This window comes from Natator depressus, chromosome 6 (assembly GCF_965152275.1).
Source record: "Natator depressus isolate rNatDep1 chromosome 6, rNatDep2.hap1, whole genome shotgun sequence".
Classification (NCBI taxonomy): domain Eukaryota; kingdom Metazoa; phylum Chordata; order Testudines; family Cheloniidae; genus Natator; species Natator depressus.
In genome coordinates this window covers 38,701,915-38,727,481 of record NC_134239.1, presented here as the reverse complement: position 1 = coordinate 38,727,481, position 25,567 = coordinate 38,701,915, and the positions used below count along the sequence as shown (strand labels likewise).

At 42.3% G+C, this 25,567-nt stretch overlaps 1 protein-coding gene and 1 long non-coding RNA gene across 3 annotated transcripts in view; one reads left to right on the top strand and one right to left on the bottom strand.

Annotated features, from left to right (window-relative positions):
* Positions 1 to 25,567, top strand: part of SYT9 (synaptotagmin 9) — a 103,725-nt gene that overhangs the window by 33,927 nt on the left and 44,231 nt on the right. For both annotated transcript variants that reach the window (XR_012639872.1, XM_074955095.1), the window contains exons 2-3: positions 15,854 to 16,205; positions 19,921 to 20,467. Coding sequence is in view for 1 of the 2 variants with exons in the window: in XM_074955095.1 (XP_074811196.1) it covers positions 15,854 to 16,205; positions 19,921 to 20,467 (899 nt within the window). In the remaining variant the exon portion in view is untranslated. The remainder of the gene's footprint in view (positions 1 to 15,853; positions 16,206 to 19,920; positions 20,468 to 25,567) is intronic.
* LOC141988947 (uncharacterized) lies at positions 4,508 to 25,344 on the bottom strand. The gene is made up of 3 exons (XR_012639873.1): positions 25,316 to 25,344; positions 18,034 to 18,106; positions 4,508 to 4,649 (listed from the first exon to the last, which is right to left on the bottom strand). It is a non-coding gene; the product is annotated as an uncharacterized LOC141988947 (long non-coding RNA).

Here is a 25,567-nt window from a genome sequence, read left to right as displayed (position 1 = left end):
GAGACTCTGGCCCTATATATAGCAGAGGTCAGCAAGCTGCTAAATAGGGATTCAAGCTCTGACAAATGATTGCTCGTAGATTTCTCTCAGAAATCCAGATTTGGCTTTCCCTTCATGTTAGGCTCACAATGACATTCTGGTAAATTGGAAGTTACTGGAGAAAATGTGTCTACTACTACTTCTTTTTTAATGTCTCTTCCTGTCTTCCACTAAAAGGCAGGTGGTACAGCAGGAGAGAAACAGAATAAAGGTCACATTTTGTGTCAGAAAGGTATAGTCTATAAATACAGAACTCTGGAAAGCAAGGACAAGGATTTGAACCTCTGTTTAAAATTCTCTCTGACTCAGGCGTCAGATAATGTTATCATGGGTGTTTCTGTTGTCATTCTTAATTACTTGTTGCGGAATATTCATAGTACACTCATCCCTATACAAAACACAGGGCCTGATTCTGGCCCGTTCTAAGGTCACTGTGGTGGTGACAAGGAGCCTTAAAACTACCCAAGACAGATATCTGAGGAAGATTCCCCTGATGTATCTCTGAGGTTTCTTTAATTTGTACTATGACAGTGCTTCCCAAACTGGGAGCTGTAGCTGTGGCTCCCCAAGGGAGTCACAAAGGGTTCGTGTGGGAGCCACCAGTGTCTGGGAAACATTTTTAATCAACATGCCCATTTTTGTGTTTTTCTAATTAAGAGACTAATAAACTAGGCTTAAAAATCACTTGTGCCTTATCCATGGATCTGCATCTTGTGCTGCTGCTGCTGCTGGAGAGGGGAGCCCCTCTGTGCCCTCCACTCCTGCAGGGAGACTTCAGCAGGGAGACTCCCTGCTGGGGGAAACATTCAGCAGGGAGTCTCTTGGCTCAAAGCCCCCTGGTGGAGTAGAGGCAATGAGAGGCTCCCAGTGCCATCAACAGCAGCATCAGTACTAATGGATAGAGGAAGGGTGCTGAGCAAGAGACAGGTGCTCTTTATAATAGATTGATTTTTACCAAGTGCTACGCCTACATGTAGCAAACATTCAGCTGAAGAAGATCAAGATTTTAATAAAGTTAAACAGAAAAGGAAGAAAAGTACACAATACAATGATACTTATATTATGTTTGATTACTGCAGAAAATTCACAGCTACAATGCATCACTTTCTAGTGTTAGTAAATAAAAGTCTGAGGCCTGGGAAACCACAGGGACATTGAGAAACCAAACACCTGGAATTTGTAAACAAGAGCTGCAATTTTTTTCCTTCCGAAACAAGAAGAATTAAATCAGAAAAAAAGCCATGTCCAAAGAAACAACTGTTCCTCAAAAGGCCTCAGAAGCACCTTATGTTGTGGCTATAAAAATTGCAAAATGCACACAAGCACACACCATTGGCAAGACCCTTCTACTTCCAGCAGCAATAGACATGTAGAATTATGATTGGAGACAAAGCAGCCATGGCACTGAAAACCATTCCTATGTCAAATAGTATCATCCATCAACACATTAATGACCAGGACCAGTCGATAGACCAAGTTAAGATGATGAAGATGAAGATGCAGCTTGATAAATGCACAGACATAGTTAACATGGCTCGACTTCTGTGTTATGTGAGATTTGTCAAAGCAGTATTATAGTTGAAGAACTTTTATTTTGTAAAGAAATCCTAACCTGAGCAACTGGTGAGAAAATATTCAAGATCGTCAATAAATTCAGTGTGGATGAAGGTCTTAAGTGTGGGGCTCTAAACTGTGTGGCTATGTGTGTGGCTCTGCACTGATGGCATAGCACCCACCACCAGAAAAAAACAGAGAGGTTGCAGCACAAGTAAGGAAAGTGGTGCCAGCAGCAATATGAACATACTGTGTGATTTATCACCAAGCTTTGGCATCAAAGAAGTTGTGATATAAAGTACACGAGGGTCTCAACATTGTTATTAAAATTGTTAATTTTATAAAATCCCAGGCAGTGAACCCACTCTGTTTTAGTATGCTGTGAGAAAAGATGGGCCCAGGTCACATTCTGTCTCTGTTTCACAGTGAAGTCATGTGGTTGTAATGTGGGAAAGCGTTACAACATGTCTTTGTGTTGCGTGATGAGATCAGAAATTTCCTCCTTGGGAAAACAGATCTTGCAAATTACACGTGCAATGTGGACTTCTTGACTCTGTTAGCTTACCTGGTGGACATTTATGGCAAATTGAATACACTGAACCTAACACTTCAAGGTGGGAATACAAATATACTAGATATGAAATAGAAAATCAGGGGATTCATGAAGAAGCTCTCTTTTTGGAGATGCCACTTTGAAAAGGAAGTGACCAAGATGTTTCCAGTGTTATCAGACTTTTTAAAAAACAGAATAAAAGAGCTCAAAATGCTATTAAACACCAAATATTAACTCTTTTTCTGGATTGTATTCCCATTTAGATTAATATTTTCCTGCTGCTGAAGATGACTCCCCAGCTACCAACTGGATTCAAAACCTGTTCTAGATAACAGTTGACTCCATTCCAGTTCAAGAAGATCTCTCAGAATTGTCAAGTGAATCACATGCTGAAGACCAAGTTTTCAAATCTAACAAACCAGGAATTCTGGGTTTCTGTTGAGGGATCTTGGCATGTCCAAATGCCCCCCCCAAAATCCATATTTTCAAATTATAGTTTTAAAAAGCCAAATTAGATCAGATTATATAATTAAACAAACTGTATAAAATCGAATAAAGTCACAAAACCATCTGAACTCTGTGTCCCTCTTGAATCTAATGCTTTAAATTGGTTTAAAAGGGGTATATGGTTGTGGGGAGACACCAAGTTTTAAAAAATATCTGTAAGGGAGCCACAGTACTGAAACATTTGGGAACCATAGCACTAGGGGATGAGATGGCTCCAGTTTTCCGAAGAACTGACGGTGGGGATGTGGTTTAATGCAACAGTTGACCCGTGTCTCCCTCTCATCAGCAATGAACAGAACTCTGGCATAGCTGAGGATCAGGCTCACAGAGTGAGACATGGCCAGTGTCCTGTGGATGTCACAATCACTATTCTGCTCTCCTTACCTCTTCGTCTCATCAGGATTGAATAGTCTTTTTTCTATTTACAAGTCAGAGATAAGGCTCTGGACATAGTACCATTATGGAGCTTGTGTAAAATGCCACAATTAGACATTTGAATTAGACATTTCTTCATTTCTCTGAGTTCAGAGTGACAACAGGGAAGAGAGATGGGATTCAAAATGTCATGGGGTTGCAGGCTCCTTTGGATAAGTCCACATTGCAGCTGAGAGCAAGCCTCCCAACCTGGTAGATGGGTTCACACTGGCTTGGCTTGGGCTAGCATGCTAAAAATAGCAGTGTGGCTGTTGCAGCTCCAGCAGAGACTCAGGCTAGTCATCCAAGCTCAGACCCAGAGGGTCAGGTGGGCTTGAGGGCCTGCCTACCTACCACAAGGCAAATGGCACATCAGTGTTCTCAGGGCCTTGATTTTAAGGAGAGAGCATAGCTCACACATCACCTGAGAGGGGAAGCTGAAGACCTGATCAGTCAGTATTTCCCATGGGAACCATAGCCCAGGCAAAGTGTCTCAAAAGCTCAGGAGTGATTGCTGTTGCCTTTGCCAAACACAAGGGGATGGCTTCAGGGTAGCGTGTGGCAAAGTCCGCCACTATGAATATATTTTGGTTTCCCAAGGAGTTCTTTTCCAAAGGCCCCACCATATCCATTTCTATTCTCTGAAATGGGGTTTCTACAAATAGAACTGGGACCAAAGGAGCCTTTGGGGTGTTCTTAGCTGCCACATACTGACACTCAGGACAGGGAGAGCAATACTCCCTTACCTCCTGATGCACCCCCAGCCAGAAAAACTGAACCAGTTCCTGCTCCAGAGTCTTCTCACACCCTATATGCCCTGCACAAGGCATCTCATGTGCCAGCTGGATTACAGCCCGACCATGGTTACAGGACACCAGGAGCTGAGTTCTTATTACTGCCAACTGTGGGTTTCCTTCCACATGATACAGCCACTCTCTCTCCTGGACAAAGTGGGGAGTACTGTCCCATGCACTGGGGGTCCACTGCCTCTCCATCCATGGACATCACCTTCTGCACAGGCCTTGTATACGCTGCAAGCAAATCGTTCCTTTTGGGTTGATCATCTCGCCCACTAGGAAGCCTGCATCACCATTTGGCTACACACCGAGTCTACAAGCCTCAGTACCTCCTTCCCCTGGACCCACAGTGGAACCATCACCTGGCAGGAGTCTTCCTACAGACTCTTTCTTCGGCCATTCAGCCCTCTGTATATTGGCATTTCTTCAATGGGCACCCTCTCTTCATATGTCCCTTTTGCCCACAGGAGTAGCAGGTTGCCAGACTCATCCCCCTGGTTTCCTTCCTGGTTTAAATTATGTGGGGACCTTTGTCTGAACTCAAAGCCTTCAGCCTGGTTGTTTGCATCACCGGGTATTTATTCATGCAATACATCATCCAAACTCAGCCCCGTGGCTCACCAAAGTCTTCCCGTCTCTGTGCAGATAGCTTGGGTCTCTGCAGTGGGTTTTGAACATGTTTTCCATCATGCCCGGGGTTTGGCGTGTGCTGGCAGGCATCTGGCGCTGTTGGTGACCATATCCGGCAAATGGGCAGAAGCCACACATGTCCCATGTCTAGCAGCCTGTCATAAATATAAAGGGAAGGGTAAACACCTTTAAATCCCTCCTGGCCAGAGGAAAAACCCTTTCACCTGTAAAGGGTTAAGAAGCTAGGATAACCTCCCTGGCACCTGACCAAAATGACCAATGAGGAGACAAGATACTTTCAAAGCTGGAGGGGGGAGAAACAAAGGCTTCTCTCTGTCTGTGTGATGCTTCTGCCGGGACCAGAGCAGTAATGCAGGTCAGAACTCCTGTAAAGGGCTAATAAGCAATCTAGTTAGATATACGTTACATTCTGTTTTGTTTAAATGGTTGATAAAATAAGTTGTGCTGAATGGAATGTATATTCCTGTTTTTGTGTCTTTTTATAACTTAAGTTTTTGCCTAGAGGGATTCTCTATGTTTTGAATCTGATTACCCCGTAAGGTATTTACCATCCTGATTTTACAGAGGTGATTCTTTTACTTTTTCTTCAATTAAAATTCTTCTTTTAAGAACCTGATTGCTTTTTCATTGTTCTTAAGATCCAAGGGTTTGGGTCTGTGTTCACCTATGCAAATTGGTGAGGATTTTTATCAAGCCTTCCCCAGGAAAGGGGATGTTGGGTTTGGGAGGATTTTGGGAGGAAAGATGTTTCCAAGCGGGCTCTTTCCCTGTTATATATTTGTTAGACGCTTGGTGGTGGCAGCAATAAAGTCCAGGGGAAAAAGGTAAAATAGTTTGTACCTTGTGGAAGTTTTAACCTAAGCTGGTGGAAATAAGCTTAGGGGGGTTTTCACGCAGGTCCCCACATCTGTACCCTAGAGTTCAGAGTGGGGAAGGAAGCTTGACACAGCCCATTGGCCTTGAGCAAATTCTCCATCAGCTGCACTGCGTCTGACAATAACTCAGGGAAATGCCCGCATGGACACAAACTGCTCCATTTGAAATAACTCTGCAACTTGGGTCCCAAAGTGCTCCTCCAGGCAATGCTACTGCCAGCAATGCTCTTAATTGTTGCGCCACCACCCGAGGGCATGCCCCCTAAGGCTACATCTCTGCTCTGAAGCACTGCTGATGTGTCTGTTTGCTGATATCCAGCCCAACTGTAGTCTCTAGCCTGCTCTGGATCAAGGTTACTCTAGGCCAGCTGTCCCTGTCCCATCAGGCAGGGAACAAAACTAATGCCCAGGGCTCCAGAGACCATTGAGAGACCAGCTCCACCCTTTCAAAGGTGATGAGGAACAGATTGTCATCGGGGCCCATTTTATTGAACTTCACCAGCATGGGTGACAGAGGTCCCCTGATGTAAAGGCCACTGTGAGGTCTCCCTGGGCAGGGGCCAGGGGTTTTAATTGTTGCAGAAAGACTCTCTGGAGTTCTTGCTGCTGGGACACAACCTCCTTCAGCAGCTGTTGCAGCTGCCTGGGCTTGGGCCTGCTGCAACATCTGCTGCTGGAAGTGCTGTTGCTGGTTGGCCTGTTATTGTTGCCACTCCACCATCTACTTGCATTAGCGTTTGGGGCCCCTCTCAGCAGAAGCACCCTCTGAACGGACTGGTGTGGATTCTGTTTCTGCCTCGGGGCCTTGTATAAGGCATAAGGCTTCATGCCCACATTCTCCACCAGTTGTAGTGGTCCAACCCTTCGCTGGGGCTTGGACATAGTCCCTCCAAGTCTCTTGCCACTGGGTCCCCTATCAGATCCACTTCTCCTGGGCAATCTATCTGTTCCTGGGGGAAGTTCAGCTCATTCATGGGGTCTTTTCTGAGTCCAACTGCTATTGCTGGTAGTCTTTGGTGGCACTCCCCAGGTCCCACCATAGGTTGCTGGCTGAGATCAGCCTTCCAGGGCCCCTCGCCCATATCAGACTTGTAGTGTTAGTCTGTCCCCAAATGAGTCGGGGGAAGAGAAGGAAACACCAACCACTGCCTCAGGCTGGGCTTCCCTTGCTACTGGATATCACTAGCAGTCCCTGGCAGCCTGCTCTCCTGGGCAAACTTCCCCCCTTCTCTGTTTCAAGTTTCACCCTTTTAAGCTCCTCTTCTCCAGGTGGAGCATGTTCTGCAGGTGTGCTTAATTGGCATTGGCTGAGCAGGAATCCTCGTTAGCCTATCTATCAACTGGATGAGGGAGTGTCCTATCACACAGAAAAAATCCCAAGTTTGCCACGATCTAGCTTCACCCTCCTTTTAATGAAAAAAATTGAATATTACATTGTAAACTTCATATGAAAATTGCAAAAGATAGTAATTACTGTTGGTTCTTTTTAAGGATTCCTTTTAATGACTGACCATACAGTGCTACATCATGGAATAGAAATCCATATTTGTTAAACTCCTACCACTTACGGCATATTTTGTTTAGTTGTCTGTATTTTATTGATTAAAATGTGTGTTCTGCTTGTTTTAAACTTTTTTCTATTTCCTTTCATGAATCCTTCAGATGGTTCTGATGCCTAAAAGAATGTCATGTATAATGTGCTAGGGATGAGCACTGGAAAGTAAAATTGATTAAAATGTGATTATAAGCAAAACTGAAACTGAATTATCTAGTTTCATTTTTCAAGCCAAGGGAGTTATAGATAGCAAACAGCCATACTAATGAAAAATAAAGATTTTTAAAATTCTTTCAGTTTTAATAACTTACAGTAATTGTAACACAGGTAAGGAATACATTATATACAAAATAGTCCTTATAATAATTAGCAAAAACCACAATGGCAGCTTTGAATTTCTGACTGTATATAAAAAAAGTATTCATATAGCATGGCAAAACATTACCCAGATTTTGGCCCCAATTCAGCAAAGCACTGCTTCAGTCCATCCTTCTTCAGCAAAATATTTAAGCACGCATTTAACTCTAAAGATGTGCTTATGTCCCGTTTAAATCAGTATATGCTTAAGTGCTTTGCTGAATCATGGCCTAAATGCAGCCTATACCATCCACCAAAGTCTGTCTGAAGGATAAAACTGTTAAGATGAAGATGAGAAAATAGGTGTACCAGGTAAACCCAGTACAGTGGGCTGACTGATATCACTTACTATTTTAATAATCTAAAAGCTAATCTAAACAAATCTAAATATTTTAGGTACAAAATTATAGTGACCTTATTGAGGCCTGGTCTACACTACACAGGTAAGTCAATGTGAGGCAGCTTACGTCGATATAGATGTGTATGCATCTACACTTAAATTTCACTCCCACGGACATAACTGCCCCGTTACCCTGACTTAATAACACCACCTCCACAACCGGCATAGAGTCAAGGTCGATGTAGTTACGTCAACACAGTGTCAGTGTAGATGGTGTGTTACTTGCATTGACTGTTCGCAGCCCCCTGGAGGTGTCCCCCACAATGCACCACCCTGATCGCTCTGGTCGCCATTGTGAACTCTGCTGCGCAGTGGCCAGCTGGCCAGGAACCACCCACCCCTTACTCGGGTCATGGAGGAAGGACCAGCACCAGGATTCACCAGACATCCCAGTGCACATAAACAGTGTTCTGCGGGGGCCCCCTCTGCCTAATTCTAGAGTGGGATGGGAAGCAGACAGGAACTCTACCTCTACTGGTTGTTTCACTGCCTCTTTTAGCATAAGTAAAAAGGAGCAAATCAACAGATGTGTTCTGCTACTTTGGGGGTTCCAGCCCTGTAATTTCAAAGCAAACAGCATACTTACTAGAGGTTCCTACCCCTGCATAAGGCTCACCCGTGCTGGCCTGTACAGACTGGCTGGACTGCGCTGGAGTAAAAAACATGTCCTGGCTTCCTGTGCACCTGGATCCCATGACATGTTGCCTGTCCCCCATGTTCCTGCTCCTCTTCCTTGTCCAACACTTCCCTCTCATGCTTCAGGGTGGGGGGCCTCCGACTCAGACTCCTCCAAAGTATCCACGGGGCTCTTGGAAGGGGTGGTGGTGGGGTCTCATCCGAGAATGGCATGCAGTTCTTTGTAAAAGTGGCGTGTCTGCAGCTTCGCACCAGAGCAATCGTTAGCCTCCCTTGCCTTTTGGAACACCTACCACAGCTCCTTGGCTTTTATGTGGCACTGCTGCTGGTCCCTCCTCCACGTCCCACGTGATCTGCTTATATAGGACAACATTTCTATGGCTGGATTGGAGCTGTGCCTGCACAGCCTCTTCTCCCCACAGACCCTGGAGATCCAACACCTGCGTACTCCAGGCAGGAGGGGCTTGTAGGGGGGGAGGTCATATGAGCCCACATTTAGCACCACAGGCCAAAGACCCTGTCAGGCAGACTCTCGCCTTTCACTTTTAAAAAATTTCTACCCTTTGTGAAAAAAGACATGAAAATGTAAACCAATGATGCCCGCATCAGGCACTCTATAACTATTTTCCCACAACTGTCTCCACCCTTTCTTCCCTTATGCATGAAATACCTGCCCTGAACTAATTCATAAGTGAGCCCTCTCCTCAAGACCCACTTCTACAGAGGTGCCAACCAAATGTTAGCCAATCAATGACTAGATCAAGGGCCCATTGGGGACAGCTGACATCTTCCCCATTGTTCCCCATTGTTTTGTTTGAGTTTTACTTTCTTAAGTTGTGAGTTCTTCAGGGCGGAAGCTTTGTCTTTCTGTAAGTTTGGACACACCTAGCACATTGTCGGCGCTATCATCATCCTGACAGGAATGATTTATGTAAAGTGTGTGTGAGAGAGACTGGAGCAGTGTGGGGGAGACCTTTGAATTCTCTTTTCCCCCACTCCACTCCCCTTAATTCCTGTTCCAAGAGAATAGGAGCCTAGTTGTTTGTGCTGGGTTCTGTTTTCAGCTGCAAACATTTAGAGAACTATTACAAAGAAGAAATCCCCAGCTAAGCTAGTATTCTCTTGGGGCCACTAGCCTTCCTCCTGCCAGAAGGATTTGTGACTTTAGGAGTTCTAGGTAGCCCTTTACAAACTGTGAATAACCTAAAATCTTTACGAAAAATCATTGACCGCTTTCAACTCTACTGATCGGGTTACATTTTCAAGAGTATTTTGGCAATGGGAAGGGCTTGAAACTTACTTTTAAAAAAAGGAAGCAAGCAAGCTGAGGTTCTTCTCTACATTTTGAGTTGCCAAATTTAGGGAAGGCCTGAGGCTGACAGCATCATGGGTTTACAAAGGCCAACTACTGTTCAGAAGCATAAAAGAGCAGCACAGAGGCTTGAATGTTCAGTTTTGTTCTAATAGGTTCTTTGGTTTTGACAGTTTTAAGATGTCTCACTTCTTCAGACTTTTTCCCCATCTTATCTATTTGCGTCTTTTAGTCTCTCTCCTTTCACATCTGTTTAGCATTTCTCCCTTTGGAAAGGAGAAAATGAAATACAAAGGCCAGATGTTCAAAATTACCTTCAGAAGCACAGTCTACAGAAGCCTTCAGCATACTACTTCTCCTCTCTCATAATGCACGAAGGAAAAAATAGCTTTCTGCTATAAATTCACGCTTGAACCCCCAAGGACAGCAACACTCTGCTGTACCTTAACAAGAAAAAGTCTCAAAGGTTTCCATTTTCACTCAGTCTTCAAAGGTTTTCCCCACATTTAAAAAAAAAACCTTGTAGATAAAAATATTCCTGATCCCTAAAATGAGCAGATGACCTCACTCAGCTGAAGCCTCCTAAAAGCCAATGAATAAATGAGGATTTTTGCAAAAAGCAAGGTCATCAGGCTGGGAGAGAGCAACATAGGGGGTCTGAGCGAAGCAGATCTGCTGATCTTGTCAGAAAATAATAAAAAATAGAGCTGGAAAAAACCCTGTTAGTTCCTCCAGGTCACCTGTCTGGGGTGCAGGGTGTCTCCTAGAGTCCATTACTAATGCATTGTTCAGTCTGGTTTTAAATGTCCCAATCAATAAAGCACCCATTTTTAACGTATCACTTGAAGGTGGTATTTTCTCATATGCTGCCTCAATTTTTATCAAATTTACCTCTATTCCCGTTACCCCGATCTCCTATTTACATACCCCATTGTCCCACCCTTACCAGTTCCTTTCTCTTCTTGGAGCTACATTCAAAGAGGTTGCCAGGGGTTGTGTAGAGGCAAATCCTACCCTGCTTTCTTCTCACTCCCAGTGGGTAATAATTTACTGTTGGCCTATACCCATCCCAGTCCAGCCCATGCTCTGGCACAGGTAACCTGGCCAGTGAGTACAGGGGTTATTTCCCACCAACTTGCTCCAGGGAAGGAATACACTATGGGGGGAGATAGCTCAGTGGTTTGAGCATTAGCTTGCTAAAGCCAGGGTTGTGAGTTCAAGCCTTGAGGGGGCCATTTAGGGATCTGGGGCAAAAATTGGGGATTGGTCCTGCTTTGAGCAGGGGGTTGGACTAGATGACCTCCTGAGGTCCCTTCCAACTCTGATATTCCATGATTCTAAGACCTGTTTATTCATATGCTCTTGGACCAAAGGTCTGAGGAGACCTGTTTTTCATACAAACATAATTTGAATCAGAATGCTGCCCTTGGTGTTTATACCCTTTACATATTATCAGATTATTATCCAGTCTCCTTCCCCATAAGATCCATAGTCATTGCTTAGCTCTTCCAATTGTCATCTCTGGCTCATTTAATCTGAGGATGTGCACACCTCAATTCCATCTCTTAATCAGGCAAGGAGAGTAAATGAACTTTTGGGCTTAAGACAGGGACCTCCCAGCAGACAGTGCTGAACTGCATCTGTGAATACAGTGGTATCTCGGGCTAACAAACCCAATGGCAACTGAGAGCTGGGCAGACAGAGAAATCCTTACCAACACTCTCCCAAGCCCTCTCTAGAGGTCCCTTTTCTGTGTTTTATGAGGGTGTGGATTGTCTGGAGGTGTAATTTCATTTGCCTTCTGCCTCCACCCCCTTTCCACAGCTCAGACTAACCCCTGTGTGCCCAGTGCAGGGAGAAAGGGGACAGAGTTCTGTGGACGGCTGCTTGGATATGAGGAGCTTACATGCTGTGGAGGAGATCTGCTGGTCCTTGCCAGAGAGTGAGCATGAAACCTCTCTGCTTCCACTGCTGTACTGGGCCTGATTAACCTAGCACAGTATTGTATCTGTGGTGAGAAAGGGATTAATGTGTGTGTATTTCTATGTAAAGCAGGGCCAGAAGCTGGCCCTTATATCCTGTTATGTCAAAATATTGTCCTATTGGAAAATTAGAATGAATTAACTAAAGTTCCAAAACTTAGATCCAAAAAATAAAATAATGGCGATTTACAGAAGATTTCAATCAGCAGGAAGAGAGAAACATGAGACTAAAATGCAGAAGAATCCTGCTGAAGAAATAGCACAGTTCTAGCTCCCTACTGTTACTGACTCCAGGAAACACTGCATGCAAAATTATTAGGCACATGCCGAGACTGCAAACAAATAGATCCAGCTTTAAAAAGCTGTGTCTAGTTTGAAATCTTTTTCAGAAAGAGAAGGTAGGAAAATAAAGATGTTAATAAGCTGTCTGACTACAAAGGATGAAATGGGCTATGGGCTATGTTGTTCTGCAGTGTAGACTATAAAGCCAGAAGGAGCCATTGTGATCATCTAGGCTGACCTCCTGTATAGCACAGGATGCTTGGCTCAAGCATGGTTGCACCAGGAGAGGGAAGGGTGAAAGAAGTCTTTTCCCCTATCATTGCCATTTCTACTACTCAGACACAATAGCAATCCATTCAGGAGATTTCTCCCTTCTTGAGCTTCAAGAGCGCAGATCACCCCAAATGGGGTGCAAAGGAGGCAGGACCCTAGCTAATAGGCACCAGGCTCCACTATCCAAAGGAACAGTGCAATATGCACACTATCTTTGCATGCTGATTAGCTGGTAGAGGGATTGTTCCTTGTGAATTACAATCCAATCCAGTGCTCTTCCACATGAATACCAAATTCAGGCTTGTATGTAAATCCACAACCCAGTTTACCATGCTTGGAAGAGCTGTGATTTGCAGTTGCAGTTTGGGCCTATCTCCAATAGTAGTGTCACATACATGTTGCAGTAATTCCTGTGAAAGCTGAGCTAACTGAAAAGACTAGCCTCTGAGGTCCTGAGTGTCACCACAATTCGGGTACTCGCTCTCCCTACATGGCTGTAATCTTTGCAAATACACACAATGAGGATCCTTTCTGCTCTCATCAAAAAGCAGAGTGAGCCACTGACATCAGGCTGAAGAACAAAAGCACGTTGGAATATCGCTAAATAGGCTCAGGAAAACAGAGAAACAGCTGGAGAGATGGAGGAAAAGTTACTGGAGAAAAATCAATACAAAATAGTAAGTAATATGAGAACAGCTCCATGGGAGCCTCGCTCTCTTACAATCAGAAGGAAGATGCAGCTGAAATATTCATTACTTGGGGCTACAGTCCCTCAAGCTGCTCACAGTACCACAAGGGTTATAGTACCCCCAGTTGTCCAAAGGAACTGGATCTGCCTCGTACTTGAAAACATGCTACTCAAATGTTAAGTACCTGCATTGATTACCTGCAAATTACTGTCTAGGGTCACTCAATGCTTTGGCCATAGTATTTAGCCCCACTGCAACTTCATGGAAGTGTGAAACTATCTTCATACCCCCAAAAAATCCTACAAAACAAAATTATAAGGAATGAGTGAGAGCAGATAGAACATAAAAGGAGGATAGTGAAAGAGATTTACACATCTCCTCATTCTGCTGTGCAGTTTTGCTTTCTGATGGATTCTCCTCCCAACGCACATTGAATAATAAATAGCTGGGAAAACACCTGGTATAAGATGGGGTTTTCCTGAACACATGGCAACAGTTTGGAACTAGCACATGCAGGACCCATCTTGGGTTTGCCAATAGCCAGCTGATTTGGGTCAAGGAAGAAACCCACAGTTGTTTAGAAAGAGAGAATATGCATCAGTATCAGACAATGTCTACTAAATGCAAGATGCCAGAACATCTGGTAGAGAGTGTAACCTAATGATCAGAGCAGGGAACTGGAACTCAGGGCTCCTAGGTTCTGTTTCTCCACTGACTCACCTTGGCAAGTCACTTAACTTGTGTATTCCTCAGGTCATATGAGTATAAATGTATTACCCATCTACTCTCGGGTGTCTTGTGATGCTTTTTTATTAAATGCTTGTAAAACACTTCAAGATCTTCAGATGAAAAGTATTAAATAAGTGCAAAGTGTTATTACTGCTATAACTTACTTCTCTTGATTTCGGTTCTCTAGCTGACTGTGCTCTACCAAAGTCATCATCAGAGTTGTTCAGAACTGCTCCCGGCAGTGTAGGTACTCCACCTCCCCAGGAGATGGTTGCTATGTGGACAGGAGAATGCCTGTTGATATAGTCCTGTCTACACTGCGGGTTAGGTCAGTATAGCTGCATCACTCGGGGGTGTGGATTTTCCTAAGCGAGCTCATTATACTGACATAAGTTTGTAGTATAGACCAGGGCTGACTGAGACTGGCTTTTGCAGCAACAGCAGAGATTTAACCTGCCCAGCCTTTGGGAGTGGCTGTATCTTCTAGCGTTCTCCTTGGGAGACACAGAGTATTCTCTTTTAGGGTTGGCTGAGGTTTGTTTCACCTGAATTGTCACACACAGTTACATAAGTGACTCGTATTGGGAGCTGCATGACTAAATCTTGTGCAGCTGTTTGAAACTTTAGTCTAGCAGTAAACTGGAGAGGTGAAATTACAGTGACATTTAGTGCTTTTACACAGTCTGGAAAATTGCAGTGATAAGGCTGTGTTGCAGTTTGATGCAATGAAATGGAGTCCCTGTTAATTGTGCTTAGGGCATGGTATATTGTGTAACCCTTAATGAAACTCATTTAGAAAATGCCATCACCATCAAAACAGCTGTTTCCGTCAGTCATTTTCCCACAGTACAATTTAAAAAACAAAAACCCAACCTCCAAATAGTACCTATGGGACAGGATAATGCTAAGACCTGTGAAAGATTTGCGAAGAATCCACCTCCACATCCCCTGAGGACCAGAAGGATATAGACCAACTGCAAGGGTTTCAGAGAAGAGCACAAAAATTAAGACACTTGACCTTGTACACGTAGCTGTACCATAGTTAAATGATGACTGGGGGGAGACACAAGATTACCATGTAAATATATGTGAAGAGTGCACACGCACAAAGTAGAGAAAGAGGCTAGAATTAGAAGGAATAGAATTAAAATACTGAACATTTCTGGTGAGTTTTGGGGAAAATATCTTGACAGGTATTATATATATTAAACTGTGGAATATTCTCCACAAGGCAAGTGGTGAAAGCCCCAATGAAGGAGGCATTTGAAACTGAACTGAACAAGGCAACAGAAAGTGTATTGTAGCAAACAATCCTGCACTGGCAGGAAGATGAACAGATGACTGAACACGCCTCTTCCTTCTCTAGTTTGATTCCTCATTCCACCAGCCATCCCCCCTCCCCAACTTTACGCAGGAAAAGAACACAAGCACAACCTCTACACTACCTCAGGATGAACCCATACAAGGGCTGCTGAACCTCATTGTGAAGTGCTAGCTTCCCAGGGCAAAGAGGGCACATGACAGCTCAACACCTGCCGTAGGGGCAACTGACACATAAAAACATTTTGAAAGGCAATAGAGGATTTTTTTTTCATTTTACTCTTTTAAGTGATATTTCTTTAAAAAAAATCTCTCTCTGTAGATAAAATGGAAGACACTCTTTGAAAAGTCTAAATATTGTACATTTCCCTTATGTCTATGCCAGGAAGACCACAGCAATGTATGTTCCCAAGTATGCAACGTTGTTGTAGCTGTGCTGGTCCCAGGATATTAGAGAGACAAGGTGGATGAGGTAATATCTTTTATTGGACCAGCTTCTGTGAGTGAGACAGAGAAGTTTTCCCACGTATGGCATTTACCACCAGGATAGAATGGAGAGTGGTTGAGGCTGATGAAAATCACTTTAAATGGTATTTAATGCTCTCTTGTAGCATTAGTGAAGGCCAGAAGTCACAGAGCCTGTGTCCAATATTAATAATACATTTCAAAACTATAATTCTTTAATATTTTATTCACAGCAAGACATTAATGAAAGTTAATTTTTCTGGGGGAAATGGAGGAAACACATTTTGTTCTGTTTCTGTGACCTGAATGCTGCAGCTACCAGTGCTTCATTTTTGCAATCCAGTAGAAAAGCATTATGTAATGAAAGATTAGTTCCATAATGTGTGCCCCTTTGGAGCTGCACAGAGCCATATCCGAACAGGAGGAAAAATGTGACATGTCTCTGTATTTTTCTTCTTTGCAGATATCTCAGTAAGCTTGCTGTCCTTAGTTGTCACAGCCTGTGGACTTGCTCTCTTTGGTGTGTCTCTCTTTGTGTCCTGGAAGCTTTGCTGGATCCCTTGGCGAGAACGTGGTCTGCCCTCTGGGAGCAAAGACAACAAGCAGGGATCGCTGAACTATACAGACACAGAGACCAATGACCATGAATACAGTGAGGATTACCTGGGGCAGCCCACTTCCTACCCGGAGTCCTCCCTGAAGATTAGCCACACTTCCCCTGATATTCCATTAGATGCTCAGGCAGGGACCAAGGAGAATTGTGTGCACAATGTCCGAATGCATCGCCAAATCACAGAACCAACCTCTTCTGCTCGGTCAGTAGCTGTAATTTCTTTCTAATGATAATCATTATGAATGGAGATGAGACCAAGAGAGTTACACTTTATTAGTTAACACAGAGCCTGACTGCAGATGTATATTGTACCTGCCTCATTCTTTTACTTTAATGGTCATAGAAAATCAGTTGTGTGTTGGGGCGTACTGGATGATGGATGGCTTTAAAATTAGGAAGGTGCTTCCATAGTAGCCACAGTGGTGATCCATGTTTTCCAGCATGAACAACTACAGCATCATCTGTGTCTTCCCCTTATAAGCTGGACAAAATAGCCAGGAAGGTTAATGCCCCGTAGAACAAAAGAGCAGCCTACACTGGATCTTGTAAATCACATTCATTTGGACTTATCATCAATGCCGAGGGCTCCGCAAAGATTTCAACAACCATCAAAAGAGAAAAATAGGGCAGGCTAATGAAACACTTTTGAGAGTTAGAAATAGAATTAAAGGTGATAGGTTTTAGCTACAGCCTTGACTGTGGGGGGAAACTGACTGAGCAAGATTAGATGACGGCAGAGGAACCAGAGTGCCAGCATATAAGGGAACAGGAAAGGGGGAAGGGGAGAATGTGAGAGTGCGTAGGGGCAGGTGATAAAAGGATTAGGCTGCATGCAGCCAGAAAAAGGATCAGCACGTGAACAGCCAATTAGTGGATTTCTGAGCTAATGCAGATGTACTGGATCTGGAGAAGGTACAGCACTCTCTCCATTGCTCCTCAATAACTCGTCTGGCCATTTGACTGGATTGGGTTTGGCAAAGGCTTTAAGATAAGGTGCTGTAACAGCTGTTAAAGCTGAATAATTGCTGACAGACCCAGGTTTAGGTGTGAGAAGGCTTGGCCTAGATCAGGGGTGGCCAGCCTGAATCTGAGAAGGAGCCAGAATTTACCACTGTACATTGCCAAAGAGCCACAGTAATACATCAGCAGCGCCACATCAGCTCACCCTCCCCCTGACTCCCAGTGCCTCCCACCCACCGGCAGCCCTGCCAATCAGCACCTCCCCTTCCCTCCCCGCACCTCCCAATCAGCTATTTTGTGGCGTGCAAGAGTGAGCGCCTGTAGCTCCAAACCTAGAGTCGACGCCTTTTCAAGAAGCCGCATATTAACTTCTGAAGAGCCGCAGGCGGCTCCGGAGCCACAGGTTGGCCACCCCTGGCCTAGATGAACAGAAGGCCCAACAAACACCACACATACTACAGAGCAAAGGCTCCAGGTACATGGACACACTTTGTTAATCTTTTTCCACTGGCTGTACGATCAGTGTAAGGGAGGCTCCTTGAGAGTCTTTTCTAGGAGTCTGTGGAGAGGGCATTGCCATAACTGTCGATGCTGGACACCATGTTGCACACACACAGCCATGTGCAAGGTTGATTTCAGACTGGCATTGTAGTCGAGAGCTGTGGAACGGAGCTAATGTTCTGTTTTCAAACCCCTGTAAAAGTAGTTTGCCCCATGTTCTGTGGTTCACTAGCAATACCATTAGCATTAGATGTTGGCTCTGAAAAGGGCCTCACATTCACTATCAGAAGGCCACCTCTATACTGGTTAACAGGCCATACAACGCCACAGAAGTCAACAGTATTGCACAGGGAGTATGGCAGGGAAGCACATGGCTATAGCACTGCGGAGTGTCTAATCCCAAAGTGTCTCTGGGACAGCAGTAAAATGGAGGATTGTTATAAAGCAGGAGCAAAAGAACAGCAAAAGGGAGTGAGAGAGGGGTAAATCAGTGGCAAATAATGGAGTGGATGGGTAGAAGGGAAAATATCAGGAACACACAAAAAAGGAAGGCAATGAAATTTACCCACCTAAATCAGTGCCTCTTGTTGGTGCTCGATAAAAGACAGTTTAGGGCTGGGGAGGGGCAGGAGGCAACATCCTCTAGGAAAAGGTAAAAAGAGGAAATTGAGGGATTAATGTTACTATCATCATCATCACTAAATTTTTTTTTTTTTTTTTTTTTTGCCATTGGTGAAACATTGTCACACTTAAGTCAATTTTGGAAATAAACCCTGCGTGGGGTACAAGAAAAGAACGATACTCATTTTGATCCTTGCATGCAATTTGATCCCCTACTACCTTTTTTTCGTTTGGGTTCCCAGATATGCAAGCTGTATAAGATATTGTATGTGAGGCAATGCAGTCTAGCAAGCACAGAACTGAGAACCAAGATTCTAGTCTTTGGTCAGTTACGGCCTTTGCTGTGTGACCTTTATCAAGTCTCCATGCCTTACTTTCCTCACCTATACAATGTAGATAATACACTAACCCCCACACCAGCAACAACCCTTATCTGTCTCTATTACAGCATCTTGACAATCTGTAGAGAATGCTAGGGGTTAAGTTCCTTATTTGTGGTATAATATATTGTCATGAAAATTACTAATGCACAACAACATAATTATGCTTTTATTGTGCAGTAAGGGAAAAAAATTAGATGGATTATAAGAGACGATGCTTTTGTTTTAATGCACACACATTCAGGAAATGATAACAGCAGAGAAAATAATGCTGATTATATTCAACATAGTTTTTAACGAATCCTGTGCTAAGATTTTCCCAGGTTTTACTTTTTATGTTCACTTCATTTTGTTTCTACAATATGTTGCATGATTGCTGTATATTAATTGGGGGGAAACGTAAAATCCAACTTGTATAGGATTAAGGTTTTACCTAATCCAGCTTTCACATCCCACTCCCATACAAGAACTACAAATTTGATTTCTGCAATCTTCTTGTAGAGTGGAAATTTCAATCACAATAACCAAGTCTAGATAATAAATCTCACTGAACTGAAACTAAAAGTAACGTTCTCTCCTAGGAGCAATGAAACTAAAGCAGCCTTTCATTCTAAGTACTACAGCGCTTATCACATCAGCTAGGAGTTCTGAGAGGCAAACCAGCTTGATAGGAACAAGCAGCAAAATCATTTAAATTAGAATAACCAGTTTGTGAACCAAGTAGTAGGTTCCATCAGTAAATACAGATGTTGGGAAATATCTCCTCCCGTCACTGTATACAAGATATCTGCAAGTTCAAAGTAAGCTATTACTTAGTTTATGGGACCAGTTCTGCTCTCAGTTACATTGGTGTTACACCCTTATATTTCATGGGATTTGGCTCAGTATTTATAAAGCCCCTATAAAGCAAGTGCTAAGTATTAGTATTTATTATAATTATTACACTCAGTGGGACAAATTTATACCTGGTGTACTTAAGTCCACTGATCTCTGTGGATTTGCACCAGGCATGAATTTGGTCCGTTTCCTTTATGGGCTACATATGTAGTTGGATTGAATAGTATGCACTTTTAAGCTTTTCTTGGGAGTCAGTGATTTTGCAGCATTCTTGTGAGTTTTATCTAACAGGGGATGTTATGAGTTTCAACCAATTTTGGAGAGTACTTATTGCCAGCTCGAGGTATAGGAACTGAAAATTATGCAAACACCATGAATCCAATGATGAAGAAGAACTATAGTAACATCTGGCTAATATAAGTATCCTTCTACTCATTAAAAGGGATACTGTGCTCTATAGGTGTAAAGAAGTAAAAATCAAACCCTGTGGCACCATACAACCCAAAATCATGGCTAAGGAAAGCCAAATGAAAGTAAATAATAGGTCCTTTATACAAACCAGAATCACACAACACCTAACAATGTAATCAGTTTAGTTTCTGTCATTTTTCCCTTAAGGCACAATTCAATCCGAAGACAGCTCAATCTCTCGAACCCTGACTTCAACATCCAGCAGCTTCAAAAACAGGAGCAGCTGACAGGGATTGGACGCATTAAGCCAGAGTTGTATAAGCAAAGATCAGTGGATACCGATGATGGCCGGAGGAATAACAGCAAGGCCTGTGGGAAACTCAACTTCATTCTGAAATATGATTGTGATTTAGAGCAGTTGATAGTGAAGATTCACAAAGCTGTCAACCTGCCAGCAAAGGACTTTTCTGGAACTTCAGACCCTTATGTGAAGATCTATTTGCTTCCAGATAGAAAAACAAAACAACAGACTAAAGTGCATAGAAAGACCCTAAACCCAGTGTTTGATGAGGTTTTTTTATTTCCCGTTCCGTACAATGATCTGACCACAAGGAAACTCCACTTCTCTGTGTATGACTTTGACAGATTCTCCAGGCATGACTTGATTGGCCAAGTGATAGTGGATAATTTTTTAGATTTGGCAGACTTTCCCAGGGAAAGTAATATTTGGAGGGATATTGAGTATGTCACCAATGTGAGTATGACACCTTTTCATTTTGAGATTTTATACAGTAATTTAATATTTTATAACCTCTACCTTTTTTTAACTGGCGATAAAAGTTCTCCATGGTAGATTTATGGAGAAAATTATCTCTCTCTCAGCATTTGACCACAATCCACAATCATTTTACCTTTACTGGACAGCATTAGAAATGTCCTTTATGCAGGAATTACTGAAGGTTAATCATTATCTTGTTTGTAGGGGAGGAAAGCCACAAAAATCTGTTCTCTATCCCTCACTTACCGCAGGGAATGTTATTTTTTCTTTTCTCTCTCTACTTTTCTGTGGTTTGCATTATTTTCCACATGTATTCTAGGATGCTATTGGCCTCAGTTTGGAAATTGAAGACTTTTGCATGGCTTCCGTCAACCTCCCATAGAAGCTCATTCTGACAAAGTCAGCTGACCTTGCACCTACAACCAAGGGGAATATGTGAGTTCAAACCTAGCACCAGCAGTTAGTAGCCACAGCCTAAAATGAGAGGAAAGTTTGAAGATGTCACGCAGGATTTGAAAACTCAAATCCATACAAGGACCATCTCAGTTTACATTTCAGGAGGCAGGTCGCAGGTACTACATCTGTGTAGTGCTGTCCTGCTAGGGGCATTTTCTGAACGAAACTTTTTAAATAAAGAAGCAGGGGAACATCTTTACTATAATCTACTAATATTCCTGCTGTCTTGACAGCCTTTAGTATGTGGGCCTACGTAGGAACACTCTCAGGGCACCAGCTACAAAACAGACAGTACTTTCAGAGGCCAGGGGCTTTATACTTCTCTCATGGCATAGGCAAATCTCCCATTAGTGTTAATGGGACTTCAGCATTCTCCAGTAGAAAAAAAGAGCCCTATGCATTTCAGAGCCCACAAAGTGAAACTACTGCTTCCAGAAGCCAATAAATATTGCATTTGTTTTATGGAACTGTAGTCTTGCAGATTCCACCTTTTACTGTCAGTAAGTCAATAACAGCAAAAGAGTGTAAGTCATTTAGGCCCCAATCCTAAAAAGCATTTAAGCATGTGCTTAAAGTCATAGGTGCTGGAACTATGCTGTATCCCCTGGTTTGAAGTGGTTTAAGAACATAAGAACAGTCATACTGGGTCAAACCAAAGATCCATCTAGCCCAGTATCCTGTCTTCCGACAGTGGCCAATGCCAGGTGCCCCAGAGGGAATGAACAGAACAGGTAATCATCAAGTGATCCATTCCCTGTCACTCATTCCCAGCTTCTGGCAAACAGAGGCTAAGGACATCATTCCTGCCCATCCTGGCTAATAGCCATTGATGGACCTATCCTCCATGAATTTATCTAGTTCTTTTTTGAACCATGTTATAGTCTTGGCCTTCACAACATCCTCTGGCAACGAGTTTCACAGGTTGACTGTTTCCATCATATAGGGGTTTACTGTTTGGTTCAATGGCTTTCAGTACCCCCACTATACAAATTGTTCCAGCACCCCTACTTAAAGTTCCTTTTGACTTTGGTGGGACTTACGCACATAGTTAAAGTTAAGCATGTGCTAAATGCTGTTCTAAACAGGGATGCTTTCCTGAGTCAGCACTTTAATCTTTCTAGACTATAACCTGCTAATGTGCCATGTTACTGGCCATAGAGCAAAAAGGACTAAATTCATTTTTTTCTTGATTTTGTTTTGGAAATGTTGGCATTCACACTGGCTGTCATTATTTTAAACTCTCTTATCTGTAAAGTTCATAGTAGGCATTGGCTACCCTGGCAGGGCGAATGGGGTGGGACAGAAGCTCCATCCAAATGGTGGAGTGTAGGAATAGGAGAGGGAATGAAGTTTGTCCAGGAAGGTTGGAGGGCAGCAGCTGGCTCCAGGCTGGGAAGGAGGGTCCTGGGGGTTCCTACCTGCTCCCAGACCCGTTCCAGCCCCTGTAGGTCCTTCTCTTGCTTCTGCTTCCCCCCCAAGCATGCGCAAATTATGTGAAGGAAATGTGTGCCCCCCCTCGTCCCCTCCCAATATTTCTATTTGTGTTTGAGTTCAAATTTTTAAAACTCTTGAGTTCCACATGTTCTGCATGGGGGTTGAGGTATGGGCCCTTCTATAGTCCTTAGAGTTTTAGTCAAGGTGCATTTCAGAGTACAGTAGAATACATTGATCCAAACAGAGCAAAGGACATGGAATTCATTCTGATAAACAGGGGCTTTTCAATGTAAATGATGCTCAGCAGGAAACATAATCCAGTTTCAGTTACTGTTTGTTTCCAGATAAGGGGTTCAGATAAATTATAAACTTGATTCTCCCAATTAACATTTCCAAAAATTCAAACGGTTAGATTTAGCACATTAAATATTGACAAACTAACCCAGCATAATTCAAGAAGTTGCACTGAGTTGCAGCAAATCCGAGTTAACTCTTTTATCTGAGTCTCCTAGCTGCCAGACGGACTGGCAGCAAAATCTCAAATCCTACTGGGAATTCAACATTGCCGTACAAAACTCACCTGATTTCATCACAAACCTGATCACAGGACAAGGTTCATGAATCTTTGAAGCAAAACTGGGCTGAGTTACGAATAAACCTGAGTTTATTAATGGTTGTGAGCAGGAATTGCATCAACCTTGGCAGCAGTTGAACTTTGAGTTTCTCGGTTTTTCAAACATCAAACTTAAAAGGGACCAAATACCTTTTGTCAAATGAAATCAGTGGACTTTCAGAGGGTGTAAATCATCAAAGAATCCAGCAAAAAGCAGAAGTAAGCATTATACAACCAAACCTGCTGAGTTACCCACAGTTCTGGTATTGCATCTGAGCAAAACTGCATCTACTTCTGTTCCTGGTGCATCTCATGACATTATATAGCCAGGTATTGCATGTCCCATTATCTTACATTCTTCCCTATTTTATTATATTCTAATCCAATTTGATACATTACTATAACATAGCACATCAAATCAGACTTTACTGAATACCTAGCAAAATGGTCTATTTCAAGTGAATATTGCAGATTATACATGAAATAAATCAGCTTCACCACAAACAAAGCCATTCAATTCACCCATTAGACCACACAGGGTGGATTTCATTTAAATCAAATTGATTTAAATCACTAGTCAGGAAGACTCGATTTAATCATGGATTTCTACATAAAATTGCATTCTTGTTGGTTGCTATAACCTTAATACATATTCTTCACAACTCAGAGATAGATACAGCTTTCATTTTTAGAAGTTACACACTATACATTTTTAAAGACATTTATTCTGAAAACTTTTCAGATTAGTTTTACAGCTATATCAGAAAATGAATGATTGTTTGGTTATTTCATTTACCAAAAGTAATTGAAGCAGATATTTATAAAGTCACGGGAGGTGAACTATCTCTAATTCAACAGGTTAATTATTAATATTTGGAGGATTTTCTTGCTGTATTTTGCCGTGCTGTATTAGGAGGAGAACATCACCAGACAGACATTTAAATTGTTTTATTTAACTAAAACAACAACATTATGTATTCTGGATTTTTTTCTTCAACAGCAAACGTATAATATTTTAACAAAACAAGCATATGAATTTTTGAATTTAGTTAAACATGCAAGTTTTTTAAAATCAGGTTTGTTTTTGTTAAAATTGTTTTTAACTAAAATAAATAAATGAAATATTTAAAAAAAAATTAAATTGACTATGTCAGCCAGGTCAACATGAGAAACTTAAAATATTGGCTTCTTCGGCTAACTCAGTCATCTTCACCTTCATTTTTCTGTTTGTTCATAATCTGGAAAAGAAAAACAAGCTTTCCTGCTTTTTCAGGTCCCAAACGATTTCTCAATTTGGAATGAATTATTCCAAAGGAAGAAAATAATTTTTCTACACTGGCAGAAGAAACTACTGCTATTAAAAGTGAGATAATCATTTCAACAGTCTCTGAATCCAAGTGCTTAAATGACTTCCACCAGTTCATTGGTGTGACTTTCTTTAAAACATTATCACCAAACAAATATTTCTTGAATTGTTCTTATTCCCCAACTGGGTGTCTTTTGTGGCCTGCTGCCATTATAGGTTTTCCCTTCTAGTGAGAAAATGATATCGTAGATCTCAAATCAATGAAGGCTACACTCAGAAAGACCTCAAGACTTCTAGAATATGCTGCTCAAACAGTTTCATTTTTGTTATTACTGCCCGTCCCTCCTTTCTCACATTTATCTCCAGACTTATTCTCCTTGTCCAGATTTATTCTGCCCCCCAACAATCTTCTATTCATTGAACTTTTTGAAACTTTGCACTTTTAGAGAGACGTAAGGGATTGACTCTATGTACACAAATTTGCAGAGGGACAACAGGGTTGAGGTCTGTTATTTGTCACCTCTGTATATTATTTATTTATTTTAAAACATTTTTGCTGTTAACAAGCATGTTATCTGTGGAGACACAAAACCACAGTTTGAGAACTGCAAAACTAAGCATCTCTGATGGTATCCTCTAGACTGAGCATTCAGTCCCATTTGGGTAGATAGAAAGATTAACCTAAATAATCTATCAGAAGCCCCTGGAACCCCATAAAATTGGGTCCCTGATCCATGAACTGTTGGAACTCATTTACAAAACTTTTCTTAAACATTACATGACTATATTGTCTCATACTTTAGAATTAGAATTTATAATCCCTATTCCATGACGAGATATTTTTGAACTATAATATATCTTAATTAAAACTATCTTTAGATAGGTTTTTTCCTCAAAAAGCATTTTACCCCAAAAAATCCAATTTAAATTAAAAAAAATAATTGATTTTTATCCATCCTGAGACCACGTCATCAATGTGTCTACTTGCTATTCTCAAACAAGGTGGAAGGCTTACAATTCCACTGAAGCACAGCAGCTTCAATTCTTCTTCCAGAGTGCAGTACGATCCCAGACTGTACGATTCTTTTCTAATAGCTTCGTATCCATTAGGTTAACAGGGTTGAATATGCATGTGGTAGCTTAAAGCACCTCCACAGCACACACAAAAAAATCTATGGTGAGCACTGCCTCTAAGCAGAGAGCAAGCTGATATTCAAATGACGGTTCTTCTAATCTTAGTCCCTCTGAGCATAAAACTGAATCTCTT